The following is a 27,650-nucleotide window of genomic DNA, read 5'->3' on the forward strand; positions in this document are numbered from 1 at the left end:
GCAATGCGTAGTGTTTGACTCGGCCCACACAGCCTGTGACTCAGCTACGCTGCCTCTGCAAGAGAGAAGCAACCCTACATTTGCTACACTCGTTTTCTTTTTCTAATCAGGAACAACGCCTTCAGGAGCTTAAGCATTGGCTCTGCTTACAAATGTTTTTCATTATCACTATTCATCCAGTACACAGGGTTTTTTTCAGCAGTCTGTCATGATAAGATACGACTAATGTGACTATACGCAGAATATAGACGTCATAGTGGTTTAAAATGTTATATAGAGCAGCTGCAGTTTGTTCTTGCTTTTGGTTTATTTCCATATTTCCTTATATATCTCAATTTGACTCACAAATGCCACATCTGAAGAACACTTGTGTGTGTCTCCAGTGTTTTGCTCACGCTGAGTAATTTAATCTTAAAATGAAAACTTACAAAAATGACATTAACTAGTTAATGACTTATGAGTCTCTTATTATGACTTATTACTTTTGGGCCTTTAGGCTTATGTGATGAATGACAGAAGACAAGTTGATTTTCTTTTTTTGTTACCTGGCCTGCATTAAGATTATTGTGTATATATTGTGATTATGTTTCAACCAAAACATGTTTCAGACTTTCTGACATAAGCAGTGTGTGATCTACAACATGGCTTTCAGGGGAGCTCACTTTTATTGTGGTCAGATGTGACAGATACATTTTTAAAGCACTTCACTTAGCTTTTATTTATCATTACTACTAATAATAAGAATATGAACACTAAGAATAATAAAGCAGATGAAAAGCCACTGCTGCTGCCTGCTTTCAGTACCACAGATGGTTGGATTTGTTTTTCTGTATTGTTTTATGGTGGTTCAAACTGAGAAAGTTGGGGGGTTTATTTTTTTCTTAAAGTTAAAGTGAAAGAAGTTTATGCCATGGCACCACCACATTTCAGTGGTGATAGCAAGGCAGCCTGCACATATCAACGGTAGCCTAGTGGTACACGTGATCGATGATATTAAAGATACAGACACCCAAGCTCCTGACATTTCTTTTCATAATCTGAAGCCAGATTTCTCTCTTTTCACTAACATCTCATTTCATTTTATCCTACCAAAAGACTAAAAACACCGTTAAAGTGGACTCACTCTGTGCTGTTTAGGGTGCCCCGCATGCTGTGACTGGTGTCGACCACTCTGCTCTGAGCTGTGGCTGGTAGCTGTGGAGGCTGTGTCTCTGGCCCTGGATGAGTCAGATTTTGTGGATGAAGACTCAGATCCAACACCTGGCCCTGCACCCTGGGCTGCGGATGGAGGGGAGACGTTTGGCCCCTGTTGCCCAGCGCCTGTGTGCGCCAGCTGAGGGAAGTGCTGGGTATGCTGGGCGTGGAAGGTGCTGGGCTGCTGTTTGCGGTGGTGCCGTTGTTTGGGCTGAGTGGGTTCAGGGCTGGTGCTGGTTCCATCCGTGAGGTGAGGACCACTTCTGCCATATCTGTCTTCCGACACGGAGCCTCCAGTGGGCGAGGGTCTCCGGTCTTTACGGCTGCTTGCATGATGGGTGTTGTGGTTGGCAGAATGGGGGTAGTGACGAGGCGGAGGGCTACCGTGGTGGTTCCTGGCTGAATATGAGATCAGTTTGTCAGGATTGGAGCAGTCTGAGTGTCTTCCAGAGCTGCTGGAAGCTCCTTTCTCCTTTCTACTGGTATGTTTACGATGTTGCTCCGTCTCACTACCTGTACTCTCTCTGTGCTTCTTGGGTGGAAGTTGAGGCTTGACTGGGACAGGTGTTGGGGCTGGGGCAGATGTCTTTTCAGTAGTTTTAATTTTGCTCACACCCAAGATGTTGAGATCCGATGGACTTATAACCTGTTTAGTAATCTCATCTAGAAAAGCAGAGAATTGTACCTTTCCTTGTACAAACTTGGCCCTCGCTTCCTGTATCTCAGCTGGTGTCATCCCTTTACCCTTCTGCCCACTCTGACTTTGCCCTTTGGAAACTCTCGGGGACAGCACCTCCATCGACTTAGCCTTGCGAATGTCAGGTTGATTGTCCTTGTTCTTGAGGATTCCTTTGCTGGGTAGCTGGCTGGAAGACACTGCCCTCTTGGGACCTCTGGAGACCCCTAACAGAATGTCCTCCTCACTGAAAGCCAGGCTTCGGTTCAAACTAGCTGTCTTATACAAAGGCCCATAGTTAATGTGCGATGCTCTGGGTTGTTCTCCTTCGTCATTACCCTGCAGAAAACCTTCATCACTCCGACTGTGACCTCGGTCAAGTGAAGAGAAACCATGCTTTCTCCTCTGTTTTGAGCCTTCCTGTAACTCGCTACAAACACTGTCTTTTTTGCCATGGTGAATGGTAGCAAAGACAACGGGCTCGCTACTGTCGTCTTCCTGGAAACCTATGCGCACATCTGGGATGTTGGAACAGGACAAGGAGTGCGCTGGCCGCTCAGCATGACGAAGAGAGAAGGGATCGTTTGGCTCTGTGTACCAGGAGGAAGAAGAGGAGGAAGAGGAGGAGAGAGAAGAGGAAGAGGCCCTGGAGAAAGTTACAGGGGTGCGGTGGTCATAAAGTATCTCATCTTCCTCGCTATGGTGAAACTGATGAGGATAGTGGGCATCATGGGGAGAGCTGTCGTGGATGTAGTGACTGTGGTGATGGTGGCGATGGTTCCCTCGACTGTCATCAACGTTTCTGTCAGTGTCATCAAACCTTGTGTACCTACAGCAAAGGAAAAGTATGTAAATGTGTACATATAGCTGTACTAACTATATTGAATTAAAAAAATAATAATTAAAATCCTTTGATATCAGCTTTTCCTATCATTGTGAAGCAGAATTCACCAAGCGTTGGATTGTTCACCCACTAATAGGGAACATGAGCTGGGTTTAGACTGTCATGAGATGGATCAGTTTTACCCTGCTGATGATGTGTTGTTGCAATAGCAATCCTGCCCAGTACGAGAGGAACCTTATCTTGCCACCCAGGATATTTCCTGTTCGAGCTACTGCCGTCGAGCAGACGGTGCAGGGTCATCAAAACCAGGACAAATAGACTGAAAAACAGCTTTTTTCAAACTGCTGTCAGAGCCATAAATGCTTCCTTGTCGCAATAAGTGCAAAATATTGTAAATATACAACTGCCACTACCTCTGTCCAATATCCACTGTGTGCAATATACACTGTGCTCATGCTTATTATTTAATTTCACCTTTTTATATAAAGTTATATATTTATATATTATATTGTATATAGTTGACTACAAAGTTTTCACAAAGTTTTAATATTTTGCTTTTGCACAAAAAGGCCTGCACCTTACTTTTTGTTGTACTCATTGCAATGACAACAAAACAAATTAGATTAGAAAAGGAACTTACTTAACCCTTCTATTACCTTCAAATGTAATGACAGGTTCAATTCGACCCCAGCAATTTAAAATATATTGTTATTTAAATTAAAATTGTTACCCAAGTTTATGTGTACATGGCCCTTTAAATAAAACTGGGAAAAATATGTCAATGACTTATTTCGAGATGTGAAACATTGAATGGGATCAAATTGACCCCAAAGATACTAGGAGGGTTAAGATATATATGCTTAAGTTATTTTATAATATATAAATGTTAAAGCTTAAAATAAGCCATCCTACCTGTGTGACTGAGAGTCTTGGTGGTGGTGATGGCTCTTACGTGGCTTGATCTCATCTGGTGCAGAAGGGCTGTGAACGGGCTTAAAAAACTTCTCCATCACCTCTCTCTTCCCTGGTGGCAAGCTGTCGATGCCGTCCTGGTTGGGTTGACTGTACAAGGGGCACTGATAGTGATCCGTGTTGGTACTCTGTTGTTTTCCCCTGCTTTGCTGCTCTTTTTTTTACTCTACACAGCTATAACGTGTCTGTCGACGTCAAATGCAAAGACCATCAAGCTGTTGTTAAATGCCATTCTGACCACAAAAAGAGGTGAAGCATGTGGTGAGGTTTTCTGAAAAACAGATGAATGTCTAATCTAGTTACTATACGAAATCCAGTCCTCAAAATATTTGTCTTCAACAGTCTACAAAAAGCAGAAGTGCCTTGGGAGAGTATCCAGCTGTTTGGATTGTTGATGCATCCACCTAAATGAATGAGTTTGTCTCCCTCAGCGTCTGTCTGCAGAATAATAGAATCACGACTTGTGAGCAGGAATGTATGAATTCCTGGATGGTGGTTTGATTTTGCATCACGCCTGATGTAACAGCTGGGTGCTCATTGAACCAGCTAAAAGAGCGAGACCTTTGTCCTCTTACAGGAGACAATTGAATCAAGCCCTGTGGAACAGGATCTATAACAGGCCTCGTTTACCTTCCTGATTTCAGAATAGGTTTGCTGTATGTTTGGGCTGCTTTGTGTTTCACTTTTTTGTCTCTGTCCTATAATCTAGTGTGACTTTTTGGGGGGTTTTGTTTAAGTTGTTTTAACCACTAATATTAAAAATACACAAAAAACACATATAGGGATCAATCAAAGCTATTGAACTGTCCTCTCTTTCCCCATTGATTTTAAGAGGTTTCCTGCCACCATTCAGCTGAGGCCTACGTAATTACATTCACTAAGGGCGGGTGATGTCAGGGGACATTATGAATTTGTTCGCTATTACAAATGCATCTCATCATATTTCACAGTGGCAGCTGTCTTCTTTATTCATTACTGACAAAGTTGTAAAACAGTAAGTGACCACTTTGACATTTGTCTGATGAGCCAAATAAGGTTTGTGAGCTGGTTGTACACAAAATCTTCATTATGATCAATATGCTAACATCATCACATAGGACTATAATTTTCTGTATTGTAAAATTTCCTCCTCTAATACAAATGCCCTCTCTATTTCCAGACATTTCCAAATTATTATTATTAAAAAATCATTTGTTCCGATCTATGATTCACTCAATGCAAATTAGAGGAGACTTCCTCAGTGGCTTTAATCACCAATTAAATCAACTTGATTGCCCTATTGTTTCGCTTGGTTATCATATGAATGCCTCTCTTTCTTAGCATGGCACTGACTATATCCTGCTCAGTGACTGAAAGAGATCAATTCATTGGGCTTAGGAGGGGCTGGGACTCATCCAAAGGACTACTCCCCTCAGTCGGCTGCAGATCATCACTGTGAGCCACACTAATATACATAGTTGCATAAGGGAAGTTGCCCAGACTTGTCTATGTGACTGTAATCAATGCTGAAAACCAGTTCTCTAGTTCGAAACACAAAGGGTGGCGCAAGGAGTTTTCAATACTGAGAGATGTGACAAATGACACGTACTTTCACTGCACCCTCTGCTGGTGAACACGAGTAACTCCCGATTTGGCCTTGAAGTCCTGGTAAATTTCCACAGCAACACACTTTCTGGCACTGGATGTTTCTGGTTATTTCTAGTTATATCACGTACTATCTTCAGTCTGCACGAATACCCTATTCATATAACACTTAAATTCAAGAATCATAGGTTGCTCTGGCCTAGACTGGAGGCTTGTAAGCAGAACTACATCATATTTTTCATAAAGAAAATGTTGCAAGCACCAACAGCTTTTACAGCGACTACGAAGATTGCCCAGTTGTCGCTGTAAACGCTGGTGGTGCTCACCATGAAAGAAAACCTCTTTATTGAACATGTGCCATCTGAGTTAAAGCAGATGAGTTGGCTGTTTTGTATTGTTCTTCAATCAAAAACAGCATATCATTGCAGTAAAGGGGAAGTAGATCCGACAACTCAGCCACGTTCTAGTTTGATCCGGTTTGTAGGACCTCGTTACACACAAGTAAGGATCAATCCGCCCAGCCGTGGTGTGACGTCTGCTGTTTTGATTCAAAATCATACACTGGTTTTAACGGCATAATAGGTTGAAATATGCCTTTTTAATACAACTTGTACCACGAATCTGGGCTTCATATATTTCCAGATAGTGACATACGTGTAAATATGGACACAACGTCACATCACTCACTTTGCTGTAATAATGCGTTTTTATTCGTTTTGTACCAAAACTGTGTTAATGAGTGCCTCGTTTACTGTCGCACCTTGGTTCCTCTTTTACCTTCATGTTTAGAATTCGGCTGTAACGCTACAATCAATCTTTTTAATATTAGATGTGTGTCCAAGAGGGACTACTTTCTTGTCGGATAAATACCTCGGCCAAATCACCCCAGACGATATAAATACCGATAGCGACGCCATCTCAGCTCACACTGCAGCGATACGGTTTCGTCGCGTTTTCGGGCGTCGCAGGTTAAACCAATCTTGTTTTTGTCCTTTTAATGCTTCGAGATTCGGTCAATACTTACGAAATACTGTAGATTTGCTCTAAATTGTTTTATAACTAGGAAGAGTTGGCATTTATTATGGTTTGATAAGCGTTAACGAATGTGAGGCCCTGTTTCGAAGGCAAATAGCTTCAACTTAAAGATACGGAGTGTAGATTTTACGGTCTTTTGTTTTTAATTACGGGCGGAGGACACTGAAAGTCGCTCTTGTTTTGAAACCTCAGCTTTACTTTTTTTTTTTCCGTCGACAGCCATTGAGCTAACGCTAGGCTAATCGAGCCAAATATGACTGACGTGGTTAGATCGTTATTCCTCGACAGTCGTCTCGTCGTCCTTCATATTTAATTGAATTAAGTGTTGTAACTATCGACAAAACAGGTGACGATGATGTTTTTTTATAACAATAGATTATTAATTAGTACTTTAAATGTGTCCAACGTAGGAGCCGTAACGTAGAATCACGTAAACGTTGTCTATTGGTCTATTCGAATAACGTAATGACGTTTTTCTAAGGGCGTGGTCAGGGTTTTACCAGACTAACGACTTCAAAGCTAAACAGAGCCACTGCATTTTTTTTTCACCTTTCGAATCTGAAGGTGTAAAATCAGCCTTTAATATCAAAATGAACTGTTTTAGCAGTTGTGCTCTTAAGTGACAAGGTTACTTTGAGATTATCAAGGCAGTGAGGTGAAATGCTTACTCAGTGTCAGACTAGTCAACTGACTTGGTCATAAAGCAGGCTCAGAATAGAAGGGTCAGACTGGTAACAGTGTCAAAGGCAGATCTGAAGCAGATGATGCAGTCATTCAATTGACGTTTCCACAGGGCAGCTCAGCTATAAATAGGAAACTGAATAACATAAGAAATGTGGTTTTAAAATAGATTTACCATGTCTAAACGACTAAAGCGATAGTCTCGGACTACAGGGCATTGCAGTAGGAGAAAGAACGGGCAGTAAAATCTACTGCATATAATCTGATTTTTTAAATAGGAGAAAATATTGTATTTTGACACCAAAGAAGCAATCAAGACAATCATTTTTTTTCTGTGCTGAGCTGTACAAAGTCTTTTCAGTCTATGCCATTGTTTGGGCAAGCATCTTGCAATGCAATTTATTTTTGTTGTTTTGTTTTTATTCCTTTTACTAAAATGGCTTTATCAGTCATTACGAGTTTGGCTTTTAAAGTGTCAAGTCAATGTTTTTGCGTTAACCAGAGATAACCGAGGAAACAGAAGTTTTTAAAGCAGCTTGGAAGGATTCAAAGCTTGTATTACTAGAGCTCTAGCTGTACCTCTAGGAATCACAGGCCTAGGTGATTCTATTTGGACTTTATCAGCTTTTTTTTAAACATGTGTTGTTGCATAGAGAAGACAGAAGATTTTTTTTTTTTTTTTTTTTCTGGGGGGGATATGGACTGAGTTATCGAGGGGAGGAATGGACTTAGTTATTGTCAGGAAGAATGGACTTAGTAATTAGATGAAGATCACAGGACCAGCGTGGAGCGAGGCCATGGGACACGGGGAGGACCAGAATGGAGCCAGGCAGGACAGGACCAGAGGGCGTGGGAGGACCAGAGTGGAGCCAGGCAGGACAGGACCAGAGGGCATGGAGGGATGAGCAGAGGGGTCTCCAAAGAGCAGGAAGCAGCAGCAGCAGCAGCAGCAGCAGCAGCAACAACAGCAACAGGAGCTGTCGGCGGGTGCACACCAGAGGGAGCCAAAGGGACAGGGCAGTGTAGAAGCAGAGTGGCCAGCGCTGACGCAGTTGCAGCAGTTCCAGAGCAAGCCAGCCAGTGCTGAGGGTGGGACAGGTCGTCTAGCTTCACAAGTGTAAAGCAAGCATTGGTTTGTATGTTGGGTAGAGGTATCTGTAAAATTCTCAGGCATTTAGTTAGATTTTTTACTATTTTCTACTTTCTAGACACAACTGTTGTCGTACACAATTTCTCGCACAGCTTTCTCTTCCTCTTTTCAGGCAAGCCATGTACCGTTTCGAGCGTTTTGTACCGTGGTCACTCCTCCTGTTGTGCGCGGACATGAGTGTGGTGGTGTCTGCTGTGATGAATGCCTTGGTAGTGTTCTGGCGAGAGGACCCTCTTATCGGACTTCTCTACCCCCTGCGATCAGGAGTAGTTCCCCCAGCCGGAGGGAGAGGCAGTCCTCTGTTGTTCGATAGGTCTTCCCCCAAAGAAGGTTTCGGCATTGGAGTGTGAAAGTGGATGGTCTCCTGTGCGGCCAGTTGACGCGTATACGACCCTTCAGTACTTCAGCTGCGTCTCATTGGTACAGATCACCTACAGCTACCTCTTAACCCAAGCAGTGAGTGAATGCATGAAATGTACATGTGGGTGTAACTATCCTGTACATTAATTCAATACCTTTGCTGTAAAGTATACAGTAACGTGTACTGAACTTGTAGTTGGTCCTAGACAGTAAAAATTTATGGGTTATGAGGGGGGGAGGGGGTATTTAAAACGTGTTTGGAGTTTTTCTTTTCACAGGCCTGGCCCCCTAAAAGGTGATCATCGAAAGAATCCCCCCTGTGCTAGCCGCTTGGTACAAGTTGAGCTCATCTTATTTACAATAGTGCTATGGATCGGGATCATGTGCATCCACTGTGGTTTAACGAGATGTAGGAAGGTATTTGGTATTGTTCAATAAATCTTTTAGATTTTTACAAATTAATTTTTGCATTATTTGGAACATGTTGTTAATGGGCTTTCATGCACTACTTTGGGATGATGGGAGGGTGGGATGTGGGGCGTTAATCAGTCTCTTCCTAGACTTCACAGCTCCCCTTTGCCCAAAACAAGTGGCTTGAATAGGAAACATCGAGGCGCACCCAACAAGATTCAAGTGGACACTTTGCCACGCAGGATAGCAACCTCAAAACTAGTCTCCTGATGTAGCAAGAAGCTCTTTCCCCCAGGGAGTGTGGTAACAAGTCTCTTTATTAGACGTCATTGTAATTCTGTAAGGCTTCAAGATGCTTTGTTGGGTCGGGAGGGGGCTGTGTATTTTTGACTTTTTCAGATTAAGTAGTATGGCCCACCCATCAAAAATCCAAAGTCCGTCTCTACAGTTCAGGAAGGAATCCCTCGTGCTCAGGCCTGCGGTATTTAAATGATTCTTTTGAAAAATGGCTTCAATCTTTTTGTGAATTGTGTTCATAGTCTTACAGTTCTTCTTGCTAAGGCAGTTGTACTTGTCATTGCTGTAATGCCAGTAATTGTTCAGTAAGTCTGTACTGCTTCATTGTATTAGGGTAGGGGTATTGTGGGGAGAGAGGCTTTTTCCTTTTGCATTTTTCAGTGTGCTGTGTCCTGTGCGCTTTCCAATACCCGAGACCATCAGGAACTCTCCTAACTCATTGTATGTACAAGTTTCCTTGCGCATCGAGCATCACGTAAGGTCACTAAATGTGTTCACATTTACCTTAACATTCATTGTTTGGCTAAGTGCCTCCATTGCAATTCCTTTGCAATTAGTTACTGTGCCTTGTATTGACAATACAATGAGTCAACTATCTGTAAAGGATTTTCTTATTGCATAATAAATGCATAGCTTGTTGTGATTGAATACAGTTTTGGTATGCATTTGTTCTTTTTGGGGGCTTGTGTGGGGGAGCTTTTCTTGTGCTTTTTCAGGTATGACTAAAGCTTGGAGCTTTGTAGAGCACGGATGTGACCTGGGCGCGAATGACATCCTTTTCAAAGTGGAAATTGAAGGCAGATAAGTTGAATCCATCAAATATTGATGTTGGAAAGCAGAAAATTCTCAGCCCTATAGGGTTTACTTATCTTGAATGGACATAACTGTCCGCATTATTCTTGAAACGAAAGCAACTTGCTATACTTGACAGTAGAAATAGCACTGGTGTGCTTTCTCAACAAAAGTCTCTTGTGATAATGGGAAGATTTGATGGACCTTCATTGATTCTGACGTTATCTGCAGTAAAGCATTTGGGTAAGGATAACAATAGTCAGTTCTACGATACTGTGGGGAGGGGCATAGGGTGTTTCTTTTCTGCCTTTTTGATCTTACAGAACAGTCCAAAGGAAGAATGCAGTCTACCTAGGACAACACAGGAATCATCCTGCCATTTGAATTCAACCAACATGCAGTTTGAACAAAAGGAGTCAGGTTGTTTTTGATGTGTCCTTACATTGATAGAGCAATTAGCCCTCAGCTGCTTGCCCTTGTGCAACTGTGCAGGTGGCAGGTTGGTCACATTCATCTCGGTAACGCGCAACTGTGCGAAGTTTCAAAACTGAAGTAGCTGAGGAAAGCTGTGCATGGTGCAGCTTTAATTTGGTCTGAAATGCAGCGCAAATGTGTTGCCTTTAGTTTATATTGTGCATTGGTTTTGGATAGGCGTATCCCTACACTTCTCTTCACAGAAATCACAGTGCAAGACTGGTTCAAGCACGAGTGAAGTCCTCTAACCTGGAGCATGTAGTAAGATGTTGGCTTAACTTGTCAAAACTTCTGCAATGTTGTAGTTGACAAAATGACATCTTGGAACTGGCTTTATGTTAACCTCAAATCATCAGTAACAATGCTTTACTAGCATATTCCTCTTTGGCCTTGGGGCCCTATTGCTTTGCATCTTAAGACCATAAGATGAGTAGAACTCGAATCTTTGAGTATTGTGTGGTGGGTGTGTTGTGTAGATCACTCTTTGTTTCAGATCATTTTCGTCTGTCCACTTCGATCTCGCCTGCCTCTGAATGCAAAGCCATCTGTGGACGCTGTCAGCGAATATGAGTGTGGCCCCTGAATGAAGTACCAACCCCTTGTGCGCTTGAGCTTAAATCTGAACCCCTGACGTCCTTCGCAGAAGCCCCGCTCTCTGTGTGTTTGTGTGTGCCTTTTTCTTTCCCCCCTTTGGTTTCTCAGGTCAAATTGCCTAAAATTGTCTTTATTTGTCATCTGGGATGGCCTAACCTGTGATGGAACACTGAGAATCCTGTCATATTAAGATCAAGAGCTGCAAGCTTGTTTCGCTAATACTGCATCACTTCAGTCTCGTGGGTGCTAAGTTAAGTAATTTCGGTTCCCTTGATTTTTCTTTAACATCATGGCTTTAATGTGTAACTCAAAATGTTGCATGCACATCAGCTCTGCATAACATTTTATTTGTAATACACAACATAATGTTCATGAAGTCGTTGTCAAACATTGCAGTAGTGTATGGTCAGGGGTGTTTGGGGGGGCAACACTCTTCTCTCTCCCTTTTCAGATTTCTCATTCAGCTTAATTTACAACTGAGCCAGGCAACTTTTACGTCTGCGGGGAGTCATGGGATGACTTGGTACAACCAGCTTCTAGGGTTCAATCTTTAATACGTTGAGGAATTGCGCATCACTGAGGAAGAATAGCTGTGGTAAATGCTGCTACTTCGTCGCGGTAAACGACAACCTTATTGACATGATTTGTCACATTGGTCAAAGTGTGGGGTTTATGTCGGGGGTGGGGTGGGGTGGGGAGGTTTAAATTGTCTGTCTTCTCTCCATTACAGCCGTAAACTTGGCAAGAAAGCCTTCACTGTTCATTTGACCCGCGAATCCTCCCGAAAAGGCGTTGAGTATCGCACGGGACGCTGGTATTGTGGCCTTGTTAATATGGATAACCGGATTTCATGGAATCAGTCATACGCCAATACAGTGTCGTTGTGGGGATGCCGGGGATCGGGGAAACCAGTTGTCTCTTTCTTCTAGTTTCAGCCTCGTGAACCAAGAGAAATCCCCATGTGGTGACAGGATAATAGAGCAGCCAGGTGTTGAGGGGTTTTCTTTTCCTGGAGGAACAAACTCCTTGTTCCTTCAGGTTTTGCTTTTGCCCGTACTATAGCAACAACAAAAAAGCAAAAGACCCCGGTGGTGGCACTCCTGACTTTGTCGGGACAGGGTTCAATTCCCTGCGGTGTCTTGCTTTTTCTGTTTGCTATGTGGGGAAAAACTTAAGGAAAGTTTGTAGCTTGATGTGCGAAGGCTCAATACAACTGAGGTTTCATTATGTAGCAAAACATTTCTGAAATGTTGGTCATTCATAAAATTAAGTTGTAAAAGTAAACAGACTATCAATGTAAATGACTACTTTGTTATTTAAAGGTTAATTGTCATTGATGTTTGCAAATATGTTGGACCTATTTTATGTGAAGTATTAACTTCTAATAAAGACATCTGTTTTCCCTGTCAAATGTGGCGACATGAGTTTTAACCCTCTTATCTTTGGAGTCAATTTGACTCCATTCAACATCTCTATATAAATGACTGACTTTTTTATATTTTTTTTGTGCTTCATGACTTCCTAATTTAATTGGGACAACTAACATAAACATAAAATAACATAAAATTAACATGACATGTTTTCAATGTCCTATACACATCAATGTTCTTTGGGGCCAGTTTGACTCTAGGCTATTTTAGCTGTATAAAACAAAATATCAATATTTTGCACACACGCTTGTTTTGGATGATGTTGAGGTCACAATAAAATGCACTTTTATAATCTTCAAAAAGCTGTAGGGCCCTAATGTAGCCATAACTGTAGTAGTGCAAGAACCAGATGGTTCACGTGAAGGGGGTGGAGCAAACATTAAAACTTGCACAGCAGCCTTCTAAACCATTTCTCTTGGGGCTCTGTGTGCTCTCTTCCTGCTCTGTCAAATGAAAAGGACTTGTTATCAAAGGTTTCTGTCAGTGAGGTGTTGTCACATCTCTTTGACCATGAAAGTGACAAGAGGAGAAAGTGAGACAGGTTGTTGAGGAGGACCCTGATTTTGAGGAGTCCTGTTGACAATGAGAGCCTCAATGTTTATCCTGCTGTTGTTTCTCCACCACCAGCAAACACACTAGAGAAGAATGGAACATTATCATGGTCCCTCTCCACACTTGAACAGCAGGGTACACAGTGCTGGTAATGTCATCAAAATGGTTCCAGGCCCCACCAGATATGCTGCCAACCATGTCCAAGACATAAAATCTGCATATGAGATCTTCATAACACCACATTTATGGTTGATCGATAAGGACGTTCTTGATGACAAATTTAAAGGGGAGGTGTGTATATGGGGACAGTTGTAAAGACTTGGATGTGCTCATTTTGGCAGGAGTGCACAAATCAAAAAGTGAAGCAACACCAAGCCTTTGGGCTGCTGACACTGGAAGGGCAATATTTCCAGCCACCATGAATGTCATGCGCTTTGATGACACAGAAACCAGGCAGTATGGGAAGTATGGGACACGTGGGTTCAGCATTTACCTTTTCCTTACAATCCAGGCCCCTGTTCTTGATACCATTTCATTCATTTCATTGTCAAACTGACCACAAATATGAAATATGCATGAAAAAAAAAAAAGCCAGAACAGCTTCAATGTGCATCAATAACTTTTTGATTGATTGGATGTTAATTGTATTTTGCAACACACCTGCTTGGAAACACCAGCTTATTCATGTCCCTCGCCTTTCTGGCTTTTCATTTGTAATGTGTGTTTGTAAAGAGGAAAACAAACTGAATTTTAATAACATCCTATCTCTTGGAAACAAAATTTAACTAAACACTAAAGCACGGAAGTCAATAAACATGTTGTACTAACCTGAAAACCGTTCCTTAAACATATCACCACTGTGCATTCTTCTGTATAGTAGCTGCCATCTTGACAGTGGAGGTCTGCTGCATTACAATCTGGTAAAAAGCTGCAGTTTGCTGTCTGTTATGAAGAACTGCATGAGGATGAAGTGAAAGTTATTGTGGACCAACCAGACCATTGTGTGATAGAAGAGGAACGGACATAGCAGAACCCCAGACTCTCAGGGCCCAATGAATTTGCACATTAGTATGCAGGTATGTCTGTAAAACAAAAAAGACCTTAATTTCAGAACAGGCTATTTCTACTGGAGCTTTGAGCTTAGGTTGTCTTTTTTTTTCCAAGTGTAGAAAAAATGCCAGAAAATAGTCTTAAATAATATGACTGTATTTGACAGGTACTCCGAGGGAAATGTGGAGGTCATCTGAAGTTCCCCTCCACATCCTCATACATAGAGGTGACGTTTTAGGTTTTCTAGTTCACACTGGTTAATAATATTCTAACTGTTGACATTTTCTTCATGGTAAATTCAGCGGATGGGAAATTTCCGGGTGAAAAAACATCTGCTTTAAGGGCAGTCATACAGTAAAATAGAAAGAGAGGCTTTTAGTATCTGTCCTAAATGACACATGCTTGTGGTAATTTGAGGATATAAAATTAAAGACCCTCTTCAGTGAGAAGCAATCTGTTTAATGCCTTGTTAACATGTCTATAAGGTGCTTTTTTACATGCTATTAAACACATTAGCAGCAAAATGAGCAGTCAACAACCATGGCTGAGCGTTTTCACCTTAAAACTACAGCGAACAGTCTCAAAAACATGGATTCAGACTGCTGTGGCTTCTTGCAGGGTGGGGCTTTGTGTCATTATTCTTCTTTAGAAAAAGAATATCAAAACTTACCATTGTGGAGCATAAAGCAATTTCGCAGTATTTGAGCAAAGTCACAGGTGAGCTGGTGTGCACCAACTGCAGTGAGGAGAGAGGGAAAATGGAAGCAACAGTGTAGTTACATCTAAGCCACTTTAAGGCAGAGAGGGATTATTTTTTATTTTTATGACAATATCTAAATATGTTATTTTGACACAGATTATTTTTAGGGGTTTTAATTAATGAGTGGAAGGACTTTATAAAGAGATTTGTGACAAATTTTGATTTTTTTTTTCTGCAGGACTGCTGCACCGGACTGATGATGATGATGATGATGATGATGCAGGACCTGCCTTAAAGCCATTTGAGTTTATGTTGTGCTACAGGTGCTGCTTGCTCCAAAGCACATTTGTAATAAATCAAATCACTATTCTGGCACACAAATATGCCTTTGGAGCTTGTTGGTAATTCAACTCTTGCCCAGTGGCCTGGCATTATTATTTGATATTGACTTGAACTTCCATGAGGTGGACAATAAATTCTCCTGTGTGATGCTGAAAAAAAAAAAGGTTTTCTGAAGAGAAGCTGATTCCTCCTCATTAAGATCATGTTGGAACTCACCAAAACAGACTTGGACACAGTCGTGACTTTACAAAGGCACTAAGAGGGTTAAAGTTGATCTAAACCTTTTGCTGTTGTTGTTGTTGTTGTTTTGAGTTCAACAATAGTGGAACCAATGAGCAGAAACAAAGTTCCCACGGAGCCATTTTACATCCGTGCCGTTTGCTCGCTCGCCTCCTCCAGCAGTCTGTTTAGTTCTGCTGTCGCTGGTGTGTGTGTCTGTGTGTGTTTAATGAGGTGTGGAGGTGAAGGGAGATGTGGTCCTTTTTTGCCAGGGATCCTGTCAAAGACTTCGCTTATGAAATTCTCCCAGACAGCCAAGAGAAGTCTGGAATATGGACTCTACATCGGGGAAAGCGGAAGGTAAAAGCGGCAAACGGCTGCAGATCCTCCGCTAGCGGTTAGCGGTAGCTCGGTGGGGTATGGAGGCCCGCGTCTTAGCCGACAGGCTAACGAGTTTATTCCCTGCTTAAATTTAGCCTTTCGACTACGTGACAGGCGTTTTACTGTCTTCGTGGTGTTTCAACGTCAGTGGGAATGTATTTTATTTGCTCTGCCTGTGTGTCAGTTTTCGCTGACGGGCTGAGCTCAGGCTTTGTGTTTACTCCACGTATTTCTCGCCACGTCACCTTGTTTTAGCCCAGTTAACAACCCCTACTTGACTCGTTTCCAAGCTAATGTTTCATCGTGTTAATTAAGATTTCGGTTCTTGTTGCTGACAGCACCGAACAGAACCCACTGTCTTCGTTATTATCACCGGGGGGGCAGAAGCTGTACCCTCAGTGTCATCATATTGACTGTAGGATCAGATGACAGCTAAGCACCAACTTCCTACTTTCATCGCCCTTAGTCATGTTTATTGTAATGTAGTAGTCTTTGGTTTTTTAACTCCAGACAAGTATGCATTAAGATATAAAATAAAACACATGGCAGCTATGTCTTAAAGACTAGGTTTGCCTCCTACTTAGCAGACAGGTCCTTTTCAGTTAAGATATGGGCTAGCTTCTCCTCTACTACTCTAAAACTGTCTTCAGCTAAACGAATGAGACAGAAGTGATAGTTTTTTGGTCCTCTCAGCAAAAAAAACAACCATCACCAGCCACAGACATGCCCATGACAGAGATCTTGGTGTCACCTTCTACTCAGCACTTTAACAGATTAACTCATTGGGGACAGAGTGCTACTTACAATTGCAGAACATTGTGAACTGAAATCCATCCTGTGTATAAATGAAATGAAGGCTATGATGACTGCATTTATTTCCTCAAAGCTAAATCACTGTAACTTGTAGTGCCTGGTGCTGTCTGCCACTGCTGCAAGCCTCTTAACCAGTACCAAAAATATGGAAAGCATTACACCTGTACTAGCATCCTTGCACTGGCTCTGTTGAATACAGAATTGCTTTTAAGGTGTTATTGTTTGTTCCAAACGCCAGATCCTCAGTACAGCTGCTGTTAACTGTTCCATGGTCGAGCCTGATAGGTATGGCAGATTGTGCCTTTGCAGTGGCAGGTCCAAAGCTTTGGATTGTTGTTCGTCTTTTAATCATATGTGCCTCCATCATTGGCAATTTTAAGAAAAATCTTAAGCTATATTTCTGTAGTTTTATCTTGGCTTACTTTTTGCACATGTTTTTGTTATTGATTGTCTGGTTACACGTACAGCACTATGGTCAGCCCGGGTTGTTTCAAATCGAGCTATGTAAATGAAGTAAACTTTGACTTGATGTGAGTGATTAATTTCGCCTCAATCTGTGTTCTCAGGCCAATGGCGAGCCAGTGTCTGTGTTTGTGTACGAGGTGGCTCAGGGAACAGAGCAGCAGACCCAGCTAGCCAAGGCTGCCTTCAAGCGTATGAAGACGCTGCGTCACCCGAACATCCTGGCCTATGTTGATGGATTGGAGGTAAGTGTTTTATGTGAGCTAATTTGCTCCACACACACTGCCATTGTCCTTAAATGTGTAGAAGATGTCATTGAACTTGCTTAGGAATATGTCACAAACATGTTGTTGTAACAATTATATAATTAGCTGTGTCTCATCTCCACCATCTGCTTTTCTCTACATGTTCATGCTCAGATAGAGGTGAGTGAGAATGGGCTGTTGTAGGCTTTTAACATTAGTTTATTTTATGTATGTTTTAGGAGAGTCTTGCACGATTTTCTCAGCTTTTTGTGCTTAGTAAGAGTATGTTTAGATCGCAGATTGTATTCTATTATAGATTATAATACCTCAGATTTGTCCAGTTATGCTGTTCTATGACTATACTATATACTTATAATTGGAGCTTCTATAACATGGCATGCCAAAAGAAAGAGTTTTAAATGACACCTCACAAGTTAAACATGATAGTGGATTACCAGCAAAGCCTAGTGCATTAACTGTCGGCCACCTTGTCTGTGTTGTTTGTTGGTTGCATATTCCTATTTCTGAAGATGTTGATCAACTAGAAAGTCTTTCAGCTCCTTGAATTAGAATGATTCCTACCATACAGCCCTTTAAAATGTTCTTGTATCCTCAAGGCTGTGTTTTGCTTTGTTTGCTATAGTTGAGTAGGTCTGGCTTGTAATTCAGTGTTAAATTGCATTGCCTTTTAATAGAAATCTGTGGTGATGAAAAAATACTGTTATCTTGCACAAACAAATTGTGTATATGTTAAATAAACAAAAGTGAACACTAGAATCTGTATCAAAAGATTGTTTAACTGTATATCAAGGTACTGTGTTCACAAATGTTATCATTTGTGAACACAGTACCTTGATATACTGATATAGTACTGGGTCGTAAAATGTGGGAAAAAAGTTTTTTTTGTTTTTGTTTTTTTTTAAAAATTAGAATTGTGGTAATAGTTGATCTTGCTTGTGGTTGTTACAGACAGACAAGAGCCTGTACCTGGTCACTGAACAGGTGACACCTCTGGCAGTCCACCTGAAGGCCCAGGCAGAGAAGGGTGGTGCTGGAGAACTGGAGGTCTCCTGGGGGCTGCACCAGATAGTGGTAAGGACAAGACAGTGCACCATCTCATATTTTAAAAGGAGCCTAGTTCAGCCATTTCTGTTACTAATCCTTTGTAAGCACTTTCTCCCTGTCTTCAGTCGTGCTGTTTGCCTCTTTCTACAGAAAGCTCTGAGTTTTCTTGTCAACGACTGTCACCTGCTTCATAACAACTTTGGCGTGTGGGCGGTTTTTGTGGATCGAGCTGGAGAGTGGAAGATAGGGGCACTCGACCATGTGGCCCCTGAGCAGGGTGACCCCAGCGGGGTCCCACTACCCGCCCCTAAGGCTGTTTACCCAGACATGGAGAAATATGACCCACCAGAGATGTCCAACAGCAGTGGAGAGAAATGGTGAGAGAGGGATGTTTAAAAACACTGTCCAGTTTTCTGCTGAGGCCTTTGCCTTGAACTGCATGTATTCTTGTTGCAGGGCAGGGGAGGTGTGGCGACTAGGCTGTTTGATTTGGGAGGTGTTTAATGGGCCACTACCTCGCACTTCCTCCCTCCGTTCCTTAGGAAAGGTACGTCTCCCAGGCAGTTCGGTTGTGTAATCATCAGTGATGCTGTAGCATGTTTTTACTTAAACATTTACTGAAAGTGAGGAATACTGGAAATAAGAATTATTTATATTATACTATTATTATTTTGAATCAAAGGCAAATAATATGGGTATGTAAGACGAAGCATAGTCAAATTAAAGTTGGGAAGAATTAGCAAAAGTGAAATGACACATATGTTCTTGCCAAGTTCCTGACAAGGGAAGACTTTAGTCTATAGATGCTTCATGAATACATTACAGCTTAAATGAATCTTTGTCTATGGAATGAAAAACTGTTATTCAGATTTGTGTTTCTCCCTTGTCCTCTCGGTGCCCACAGATTCCCAAGGCCCTGGTCCCTCATTACTGTGAGCTGGTTGGAGCCAACCCCCGTGCTCGACCAAACCCAGCCCGCTTTCTCCAGAACTGTAGGGCCCCTGGTGGATTCCTCAGTAACAGCTTTGTGGAGAGCAACCTTTTCCTAGAAGAGATCCAGGTTCGCAGACTCTCATAGAGTTCTACAATGACACTCCACTAATGAAGTCACAGCCTAAAGTACTAAGTAACAAAATAGAACCTAAAAATGATCTTGTGCTGCTATCCTGGGTGAATGTGGTTTAATGTGGTTCAGCAAGACCCAGCCTTTGCTGTCTTACAGCAAAGGAAACGATGCTATACTTCAACCCCAGCATTTATTCAAACAACACATTTCTGAAAATCAAACCATAATGTTACAGCAGAATAAATGATTAGAACGTACAACAGATGATATAACTACCCTAGAATGTTATGTATCTCCCTAAAACTGCCCTCTCTAGATCAAGGAGCCTGCAGAGAAGCAGCAATTCTTCCAGGATCTGAGTGACCATCTGGACTCCTTCCCTGAAGACTTCTGTAAACACAAGGTTCTCCCTCAACTGCTCACTGCTTTTGAGTTTGGCAATGCAGGAGCTGTCGTCCTCACACCACTCTTCAAGGTAAATCCTTACCTCACTGGGCAACTCTCACACCTTATTAAATATCAGGGAGCATACTACAGAGAGACGACAGGGCGGTCTGGTAAATTTCATTAGTAAACATCCTTCTAACTCCTCCTTCTCCAGACAAAGTAAAAGCAAGACATAGATGTACTGGTGTTAATGTCTTAGTATGCGTTTCATCTTAGGCCTTATTTGGAAGTTACATCTTTACCCATTTTGATCTCACTGATCTTGTTGCTCGTTGTCTGTCTTCAAGGTGGGAAAGTTCCTGTCAGCAGAAGAATACCAACAGAAGATCATCCCTGTCATCGTGAAGATGTTTTCCTCCACAGATCGAGCTATGAGGATACGACTTTTGCAGCAGGTCTGTCGCTGTAGTTGTATTTCATCTATCTTTGAGGAGGTACCCTTTTACCTCATGTGCAGGGCTTGAATTGGATTTCCAAAACACCTGGAAGCAAAGTTTTTCATTACAAAGAATGTGATTTGGAGAAGAGAAGACACAGTCATGCCTATAGGAATTTCCTGTTATGTTTGTTAATTATTTATTCTTCCTTTATGTTGATTTTTAAAATTTCCAGGCACCTGTTTTATAGCCAGTTTTATCCTTAAAGTAGGATCAAACAAAATAGACAATCATTTGTTTATATCTCTCACAACTATTTTTAAGTCTGTGGTGAAAGATAAAAACCTGTATTAATTCTTGTGATGTTTCTTCTCTTTGTTCTTATTTCTCTTTATCAGATGGAGCAGTTCATTCAGTATCTAAACGAGGCAGCAGTCAATTCTCAGATTTTCCCTCACGTTGTTCACGGCTTCACAGACACCAACCCGGCCATCAGAGAGCAGACTGTTAAGGTAGTTTGCGCACTTAAACGTAACCACTCGTCAGAAGATGTTATTATATATGACTCGTGGACTGGCTGTTGTGAGCTTGCTGTACACATAAAACTATCATCTGTCTCTTTCTCCCCCCCCTCCAGTCTATGTTGCTGCTGGCTCCCAAGCTGAATGAAACCAACCTGAATCAGGAACTGATGCGTCACTTTGCTCGACTGCAGGCCAGAGACGAACAAGGCCCGATACGGTGCAACACCACCGTCTGCCTGGGAAAAATTGCCTCCTACCTCAACGCTGGGGTAACGCACACCTACATTCCTGTGCAATATTTTAATGTACAAACCTCTGAAACCAAATTTCAGTGAACACTTTGATTTCTCTCCCTTCACAGACTCGACAGCGCGTTCTGATTTCTGCCTTCTCACGAGCCACAAAAGACCCCTTCCCCGCTTCACGCTCTGCTGGTGTGCTGGGCTTCGCCGCTACACACAACTTCTACAGCTTAACGGAGATCGCTGCCCGAATCCTGCCCACCCTCTGTGCCATCACTGTTGACCCTGATAAGAGCGTCAGAGACCAGGTACATGACAACAGGAGATTTCTGACTTCATGGTGTTTCTTAGGGCCTTTGCTCTTAACTGCTAAGTCATTGTTGAAGACTAGGAGAGGCTGTCTTTGTGTCTATTTTTTGTGAAAGTAATGAGGACAGACAGTCTAAAGCTGGTTTGACAGGTTATTACAAGTGGTGGAGTACATGCAACAGCAAAGTAATAGCTCATACAGAAGTAATATGACTGCTCTCTCGTCGTAACATAGGATTTGAACACTGTATGAGACACACCTGCCACCTTGTCTGCTACGTTGCAGGCTACGACTAGTCAAAAGGAAAAGATATTTACTTTTATTTTATTGCTCAATTGAAGCAGTGATAAAAAACCTGTAAGTAAACATATGTAAGAACAAAAAGATGTTTTTCGTAAAAAAGGAAGTGGGCCATTATTGACCCATGACCCTGACAGCTTGGCAAAGTTTTGTCACGTTTTGCAGTCACTGGAAATGTATTTTTTAATCAGGATGTACTCTTTTGCCTTTTCCTGTTAGGCATTCAAAGCCATCAAGAGTTTCCTTTCCAAGCTGGAGACTGTGTCAGAAGACCCAACCAAGCTGGCAGAGATAGGTGGGTAATGTCACTAAGCTGCCAAGTGGCTTTTCAACATCCATATCCTGAGACCAAAGTTAGGGTTTCTGTGTATGCAGCTGTGGTAAGCATGATGTAAATTTCATCCACCACCCAAATCCACAAGGTTCAGGGCGAACCGTCCATGTGCATCCCAAAATTTGCAACTGCAGACTGTCCACACTGCAAGTGCGCCGACTGCATGAGCCAGAAAAACAAGTGGTGCTTTAAAGAAATGTTTGGTATGAGCAGAGAATGTATGAGGAGATTCTCAACCATCCACACCTCTATAATTCACCATTAGCAAAGTTACACTAAAGGAGTCACTGCAGAACTTCAAAGGTGATTTGAATCATACATGCTTTCAAGGAATGGGCCTAAAACACAGTGAGCAGTTCTTAATTCACCTGAAATCCTGTGCAATGTCTGCCCACTGCGCTCAGCACTCCTTAGGAAAAATTCACTGACACAGTGAAGTGGCTGCTGTATCCTGTAAACATGCCCTGTGTGTTTTTCTGTTTGACATAAGGGACAATGTGACTGCAAGAAACATGCCACTGTGTGATTGCATGTTATGTATTTATTTGTTTTCCATAATGTGCTAAATTTCTGAGCAAAAGAAATAAATGCTTTTGCGATTGACTTCAGAGGAAACCCTCAAACTGTAAACACACTATCTGTCCGTCCTACAGAAAAGGACGTAGCGTCGTGTGCTCAGCCTGCAGGCGCCTCTTCGAGTTGGGCCGGCTGGGCTGTGACTGGCATGTCCTCACTTACTTCAAAGCTGATCCGCAACGCTCCAGGGACTGAGGGAGGCGCAGCGGCTGAAGATAGCGGGCTTGCCAACACCGCCAGCCCCACGAGTGACCCTGATGGAGCACTTGTACCTGGTAGGATTATCGTATTTTAAGCAGAAATGTATGAAACGCTGTTTTTACTCGGCGTGTCTTTACATTGGTCTGGAATTCAAATTCATTGCTATTAAATAAGGCCCTGAGAAAGTTCTAGATAGGCTATCTGAAACGTTATCTCTTATTTCTTTCCATCTCAGGATCTGAAGATAAGACTCCACAAGACTCTCTGCCTCACCATGCTGCCTCTAGTCGTGCCAACCAATCACAGACTCTTGAAGTAACAGAAAATAATGATGAGCCAATAGGAGACCGCTGGGATGACGAGGAGGACTGGGGAAGTTTGGAGGTAGAATTGTTATTTACATAAATGTGACCCATCTGCACGACATCAGTCGCATTGCGCCTTGGGCTATATCCGAGATACAGCCCGAATTATGTTAACACATGATAAAATATTGATTTTGAGTTTATTACTTAGACCGGTCCATTTAGTTGTTTTCTACATGTAGGTAGCATGTGATATTACAGAGCATAATAATATTACACTCTATATTGCTGTCAAATACTGTCAGGCGCAATGTGACTGATTTTGTGCAGATGGGTCACAAACGTGAGATTATGTTCTTACAAAATTGAAATTCTAGATCTTATAAACTGTTGCCTCTTTCCCTGAAAGGAGCCAGAGAAAGCTGCCACTGAGCCAGATGACTGGAGCACCGACTGGTCAGGAATGGCATCATCTAAAAAGAAGGCCAGTGACAGAGGAGTACGATCCCTTTGTTTTGAGTCCATTATGTAATGCTGTTTTTTTGTGTTTATTGCACTATTTAATTAGTTGACTATTGCTCTTACTAGTATACTAATGGCTTGAAATTTTCATTACACACTAAGATTTATGTACAATATTAAAAGCGACACAAAAGGAATTAGTCCTAATTTCCCTTTTTTTTTGTTCGACATGTAGGTCGGCCGGTCGTCCACCTCCATGGCGATGAAGGCACAGAGCTCTGACTGGAGCAGCTCAGGCTGGGACGCCGATGACAGCTGGTCCAACGAGAAGGAAGGCCAGGGCCAGAGCTCTGCGGGCGAGGAAGGCTGGGGCAACGACTGGGGGGAGGAGGAGACGGACACAACCTCCGCCAACAACACACTCCCGCTACCCGAGGGCGTGCGATTAGCCAGCGAGTACAACTGGGACAGCAGCAACACAGCGAAGGGGGCCGGTCAGAACGATCTGTTTGCCAGCGTGTCCCAGAGAAACACAGCTAACACTGCTGCCGCCACGGTGAGAGAGCAGGGGGGCAAGACTACAGAGGAGCAAGAGATAGATGGGTCCAGTTTGCATTGATTAGATTTGAAACAAAAGGAGTGTCAAGAATCTTAAAAGTGATAACACACATCACAGAGGTGAAAAATGTGGCATACTTAAACATCAGGTTACCATCGCATTTACAAAATTAAGGAATATATAAGGAGGAAATAGATGTTTTTCACTGCAGACGGGTGGAAGCACAGGTGTATTGATGATTGCTGCATTCCACTTAGTGGAGGTCTGCTTTTGCGCATGGTGTTTCACTGTCATTATTGGAGCACTTGATGGAACTAAGACATGATTAAGTTCACCTCCTTGCTTTGACAAGCCCAATTGTTCACTGTGAAAAGTCAACAGTGGTGATAACTCTACATACAGAGGCTTTTCTTTCTAGAGCAGTCAACGCTAGTGAGGGCAAGAATAATACTGTGTTCTATTTGTGAGAAGTTGATCTATCGGTCAAGCAAACATGAAGATGAAATGTCAGCAAGAGTCAGGCATATGTTAGAAGTACCAGACGTTCAGGTCTCTGTCAATTAGAGTGTTGATGATTTCTTTTGAGTCTGGATTTTTTAGTTCTTCTAAGCTGATTTAAAGTATTATCTCTAGCTGTTGTTAGACCAGCAATTCCTTAATTGTAAACCTGTACATGTACATGCGCGTTGACCATCATGACCAAGAGGTTTTTGGGTGAATCTAATCCATAGATTAATGTAAAATACGAATGACTCCCTGCCTTAAGTTTGAAAAAGTAGTTATGATTATGATTTTAGTTGAGAACATTCAGGTCACCCAGGAATCATTTTGATTTGTTTATCACCATTTCCTTCCTATCCTCAGACCCTATCAAATATGATAAAACTAAATAAAGTTAAAACCTAAACTAGAACCAATCTAGATCTGGAGACGCAGTGAGCAAAACAAAAACTCAACTGAGACTGACTTTTAAATTTGAATAGAACATAATGGCATTTCATTTGTTGCTTAAAAGGCTACTTTTCATTTGATCACTTAAACTTGTTTTGCTTGAAGTGACAGCTGTTTTTTGAGGAAGATTTAATTGAGGTTTCATTTTCACAGTAAAACTTCAAGCATCTGGGCAGTTACTTCTCACTGTGGGTTCAATTTCCATTGCAATATAATGTCCTTCACCTCTTTGTAACAGCACAACCATGGCTAGAGGTAGAGAAAAACCTTTCATGAAATATCAGGACATCTTAACACATCCATTGGAGAGAACTACACCATTCATACACCAGCATTACTTGTACTCTGTGTAATGTCTGACTGTTGAACAGTGGACACATTGTGGACTGCAGTGCAGCACAAAATGAACAATGCTGGAATCCATAGAACAACTCAGTGTCTTCTGCTTCCACCACCTAGCTCCACTCACATGAACGGTGAAATCGATCCTCAAATGGCTTTTTAAGAATTAAATTAGCTTTATAGTAATAAACAAGATTATGCAAACTTAATAACAGCACACTGGCCTAAAATTGCCAAGCTAGTTTTGAAGAACAGAGGCCTGTTCAGTGATGATTGTGTTACATTTACTCCCTGACAGGCTGGAGATGGCTGGAGTGCAGAGGCAACAGGAGACTGGGGAGCTGAGGAGAGCTGGGAGTCAGTAGATGGAGGCCAGAGTAAGTCCTTCAGATGGGTTACTTCATCAGAAACTAATTTCTTTGTTTGTTCAGCGTGCACAGCAAACAAATCCAACGTTCTGTGTATGTTTTACTGTGTAATATCAAGACATTCTGCATCACTTTGTTTTCAGTTCTCTGTACCAAAATCTATAGTTTCAACTTCTTTATTGACCGTGATGTAATGTTAGCTGGACACAAATTAAATATGATCGTATAAAAGTGTAATACGAAATCACTGAACCACCTGTTTGTTGTTGCCCAGGTCTCAGCAAGGCAGAGCTGTCCAAAAAGAAACGAGAGGAGAGAAGGAAAGAGCTGGAAGCAAAACGAGCTGAGCGTAAAGCTGCTAAAGGTCCTCTCAAACTGGGTGCACGCAAGCTAGACTGAGGAGGGTGGAGCTGGAGAGGGAGGAACATGGACCTCTGTGACTGAACAGAGCAGCAGATGGAGGATTGACATTCCACGAGTAAAGGACCAGGAAGAAAAGCAGTGAAGAAAACTGAACAGTCCCTGTAATGGAGGAAGCTCTGTGGCTGAGCAGAGGAAAATGTTGCTGTTGGTCAGTAGATGACTCTTGGGTTTGGGATTTTCTCTTTCTTTATTAAAGAACTGACAGGTGGGAGAAAATCCAGAAGAGACATGAAGCACCACAGAGCAGCAGAGGCCTGACTGATTTGACAAAATGTCCCTTTTTTTGTTTTGTTTTGTTTTTTTATTCATAACTCATAAAGTTGCCGTTGTAAAGTAAATGTATATAACTGGTGCATCTTGTCTTAACAGAAATGACACTTTTTTTAAAAAAGGAGAAATCTATATATTAGTTGTTCTGAATCAAACTTATTATACTGAATGTTTTTCAGTACATACTGTATGCACACACACACACACACACACACACACACACACACACACACACAGGCACTCACACAGTGGATACGAATGTTTTAGTTCAGCTGTCACTTACAGATTTAAGATGTAAAATCAGTCCATGCATGCACCTGTGTATTTTTGTGGCCTTTCAAAAGGCTTCATGGCAAGAAATGACAAATGTGTTGACTTTACTTTGCACATACAACACTGTATTCTACTGAACTGGCCTGACAGGTTACACATTTGACTGGTGTCAGATCTGTAAATGAGAAACATGCACTTCAGACACATTTTAAAGCAGCTGGGCCACAGAGAGAAGTTAAATTGAAGATGGGAATCAATTTGTGTGTTTACCTGATGTTTTCCTGTCTCCTCGGAGTCGTGCTGTGGTGGAGGGTTTAGGAAATCAAAGGAGTTTTGTGTTGAAGTCTTCAGAAGGTCTTGTCATTTATTTGTGTCTGTATAATCCTGCAGAGCTCATTAAAGTGAGATCACGTGAGGAAGTTAACACATACCCGTGAATAATTTTAGTCAGTAAGGGTGTGGTATGGCTAAACGAGGAGCTTCTTGTACTCTTTAATTTGTGCCTTTATTCGGTTGCAGATCTGCTCTGTAAAATCACACCCAACTCCAAATTACTAGAGGAAAATCTCCGAAGTGAACCTGTACTGTCTGAAAGCATCAGATTCTGTGTTTTGATCAAACCTTTCAGCGTGACCTCATATCGCCTGTCTGTGTTGGGTATGGTCCTAGTAGGTTTGGTGTAACTAGCCATGCAAAATGCTTTATAGACGAGCCAGCTGACACAATCACAAACAGCCATCACCTCTGGAGCTAATGTCTGGTTTGGGGTGGTCGGGTCGGGTCATGCAAGGAACTGTGCTGCGTTAGTCTGAAGAAGGCTGGATGCATTATATTACAGAGAGTCCAAATCATGTAGCATGTGAGCTTTTCTGAAATAAAAAAACAACAAATATTACTTGCATTTCTTCTTTACNATTATATTACAGAGAGTCCAAATCATGTAGCATGTGAGCTTTTCTGAAATAAAAAAACAACAAATATTACTTGCATTTCTTCT

At 41.9% G+C, this 27,650-nt stretch overlaps 1 protein-coding gene across 1 annotated transcript; it reads left to right on the plus strand.

Annotated features, from left to right (window-relative positions):
• Positions 1-15,532: 15,532 nt before the first annotated feature.
• scyl1 (SCY1-like, kinase-like 1) lies at positions 15,533-27,548 on the plus strand. The gene is made up of 18 exons (XM_008294356.1): positions 15,533-15,717; positions 17,118-17,258; positions 18,228-18,350; positions 18,474-18,700; positions 18,780-18,870; positions 19,228-19,383; positions 19,706-19,864; positions 20,124-20,231; positions 20,612-20,725; positions 20,851-21,006; positions 21,099-21,287; positions 21,809-21,884; positions 22,577-22,774; positions 22,936-23,084; positions 23,415-23,504; positions 23,703-24,023; positions 25,618-25,696; positions 25,962-27,548. The coding sequence occupies exons 1-18, from the start codon at positions 15,610-15,612 to the stop codon at positions 26,084-26,086; spliced, it is 2,610 nt and encodes an 869-aa protein (XP_008292578.1). The 5' UTR covers positions 15,533-15,609; the 3' UTR covers positions 26,087-27,548.
• The last annotated feature ends 102 nt before the right edge of the window (positions 27,549-27,650 follow it).

The sequence above is a fragment of the Stegastes partitus genome, unplaced genomic scaffold (genome assembly GCF_000690725.1).
Source record: "Stegastes partitus isolate 25-593 unplaced genomic scaffold, Stegastes_partitus-1.0.2 Scaffold955, whole genome shotgun sequence".
NCBI lineage: Eukaryota > Metazoa > Chordata > Actinopteri > Pomacentridae > Stegastes > Stegastes partitus.

Bases quoted from the DNA above. Each gene is read 5' to 3' on its own strand.
- scyl1 (XM_008294356.1), top strand. From the start codon at position 15,610: ATGTGGTCCTTTTTTGCCAGGGATCCTGTCAAAGACTTCGCTTATGAA. The intron at 18,701-18,779 runs GTGAGAGAGGGA...TTCTTGTTGCAG, and splicing joins AACAGCAGTGGAGAGAAATG to GGCAGGGGAGGTGTGGCGAC. The intron at 19,865-20,123 runs GTAAATCCTTAC...TCTGTCTTCAAG, and splicing joins TCCTCACACCACTCTTCAAG to GTGGGAAAGTTCCTGTCAGC.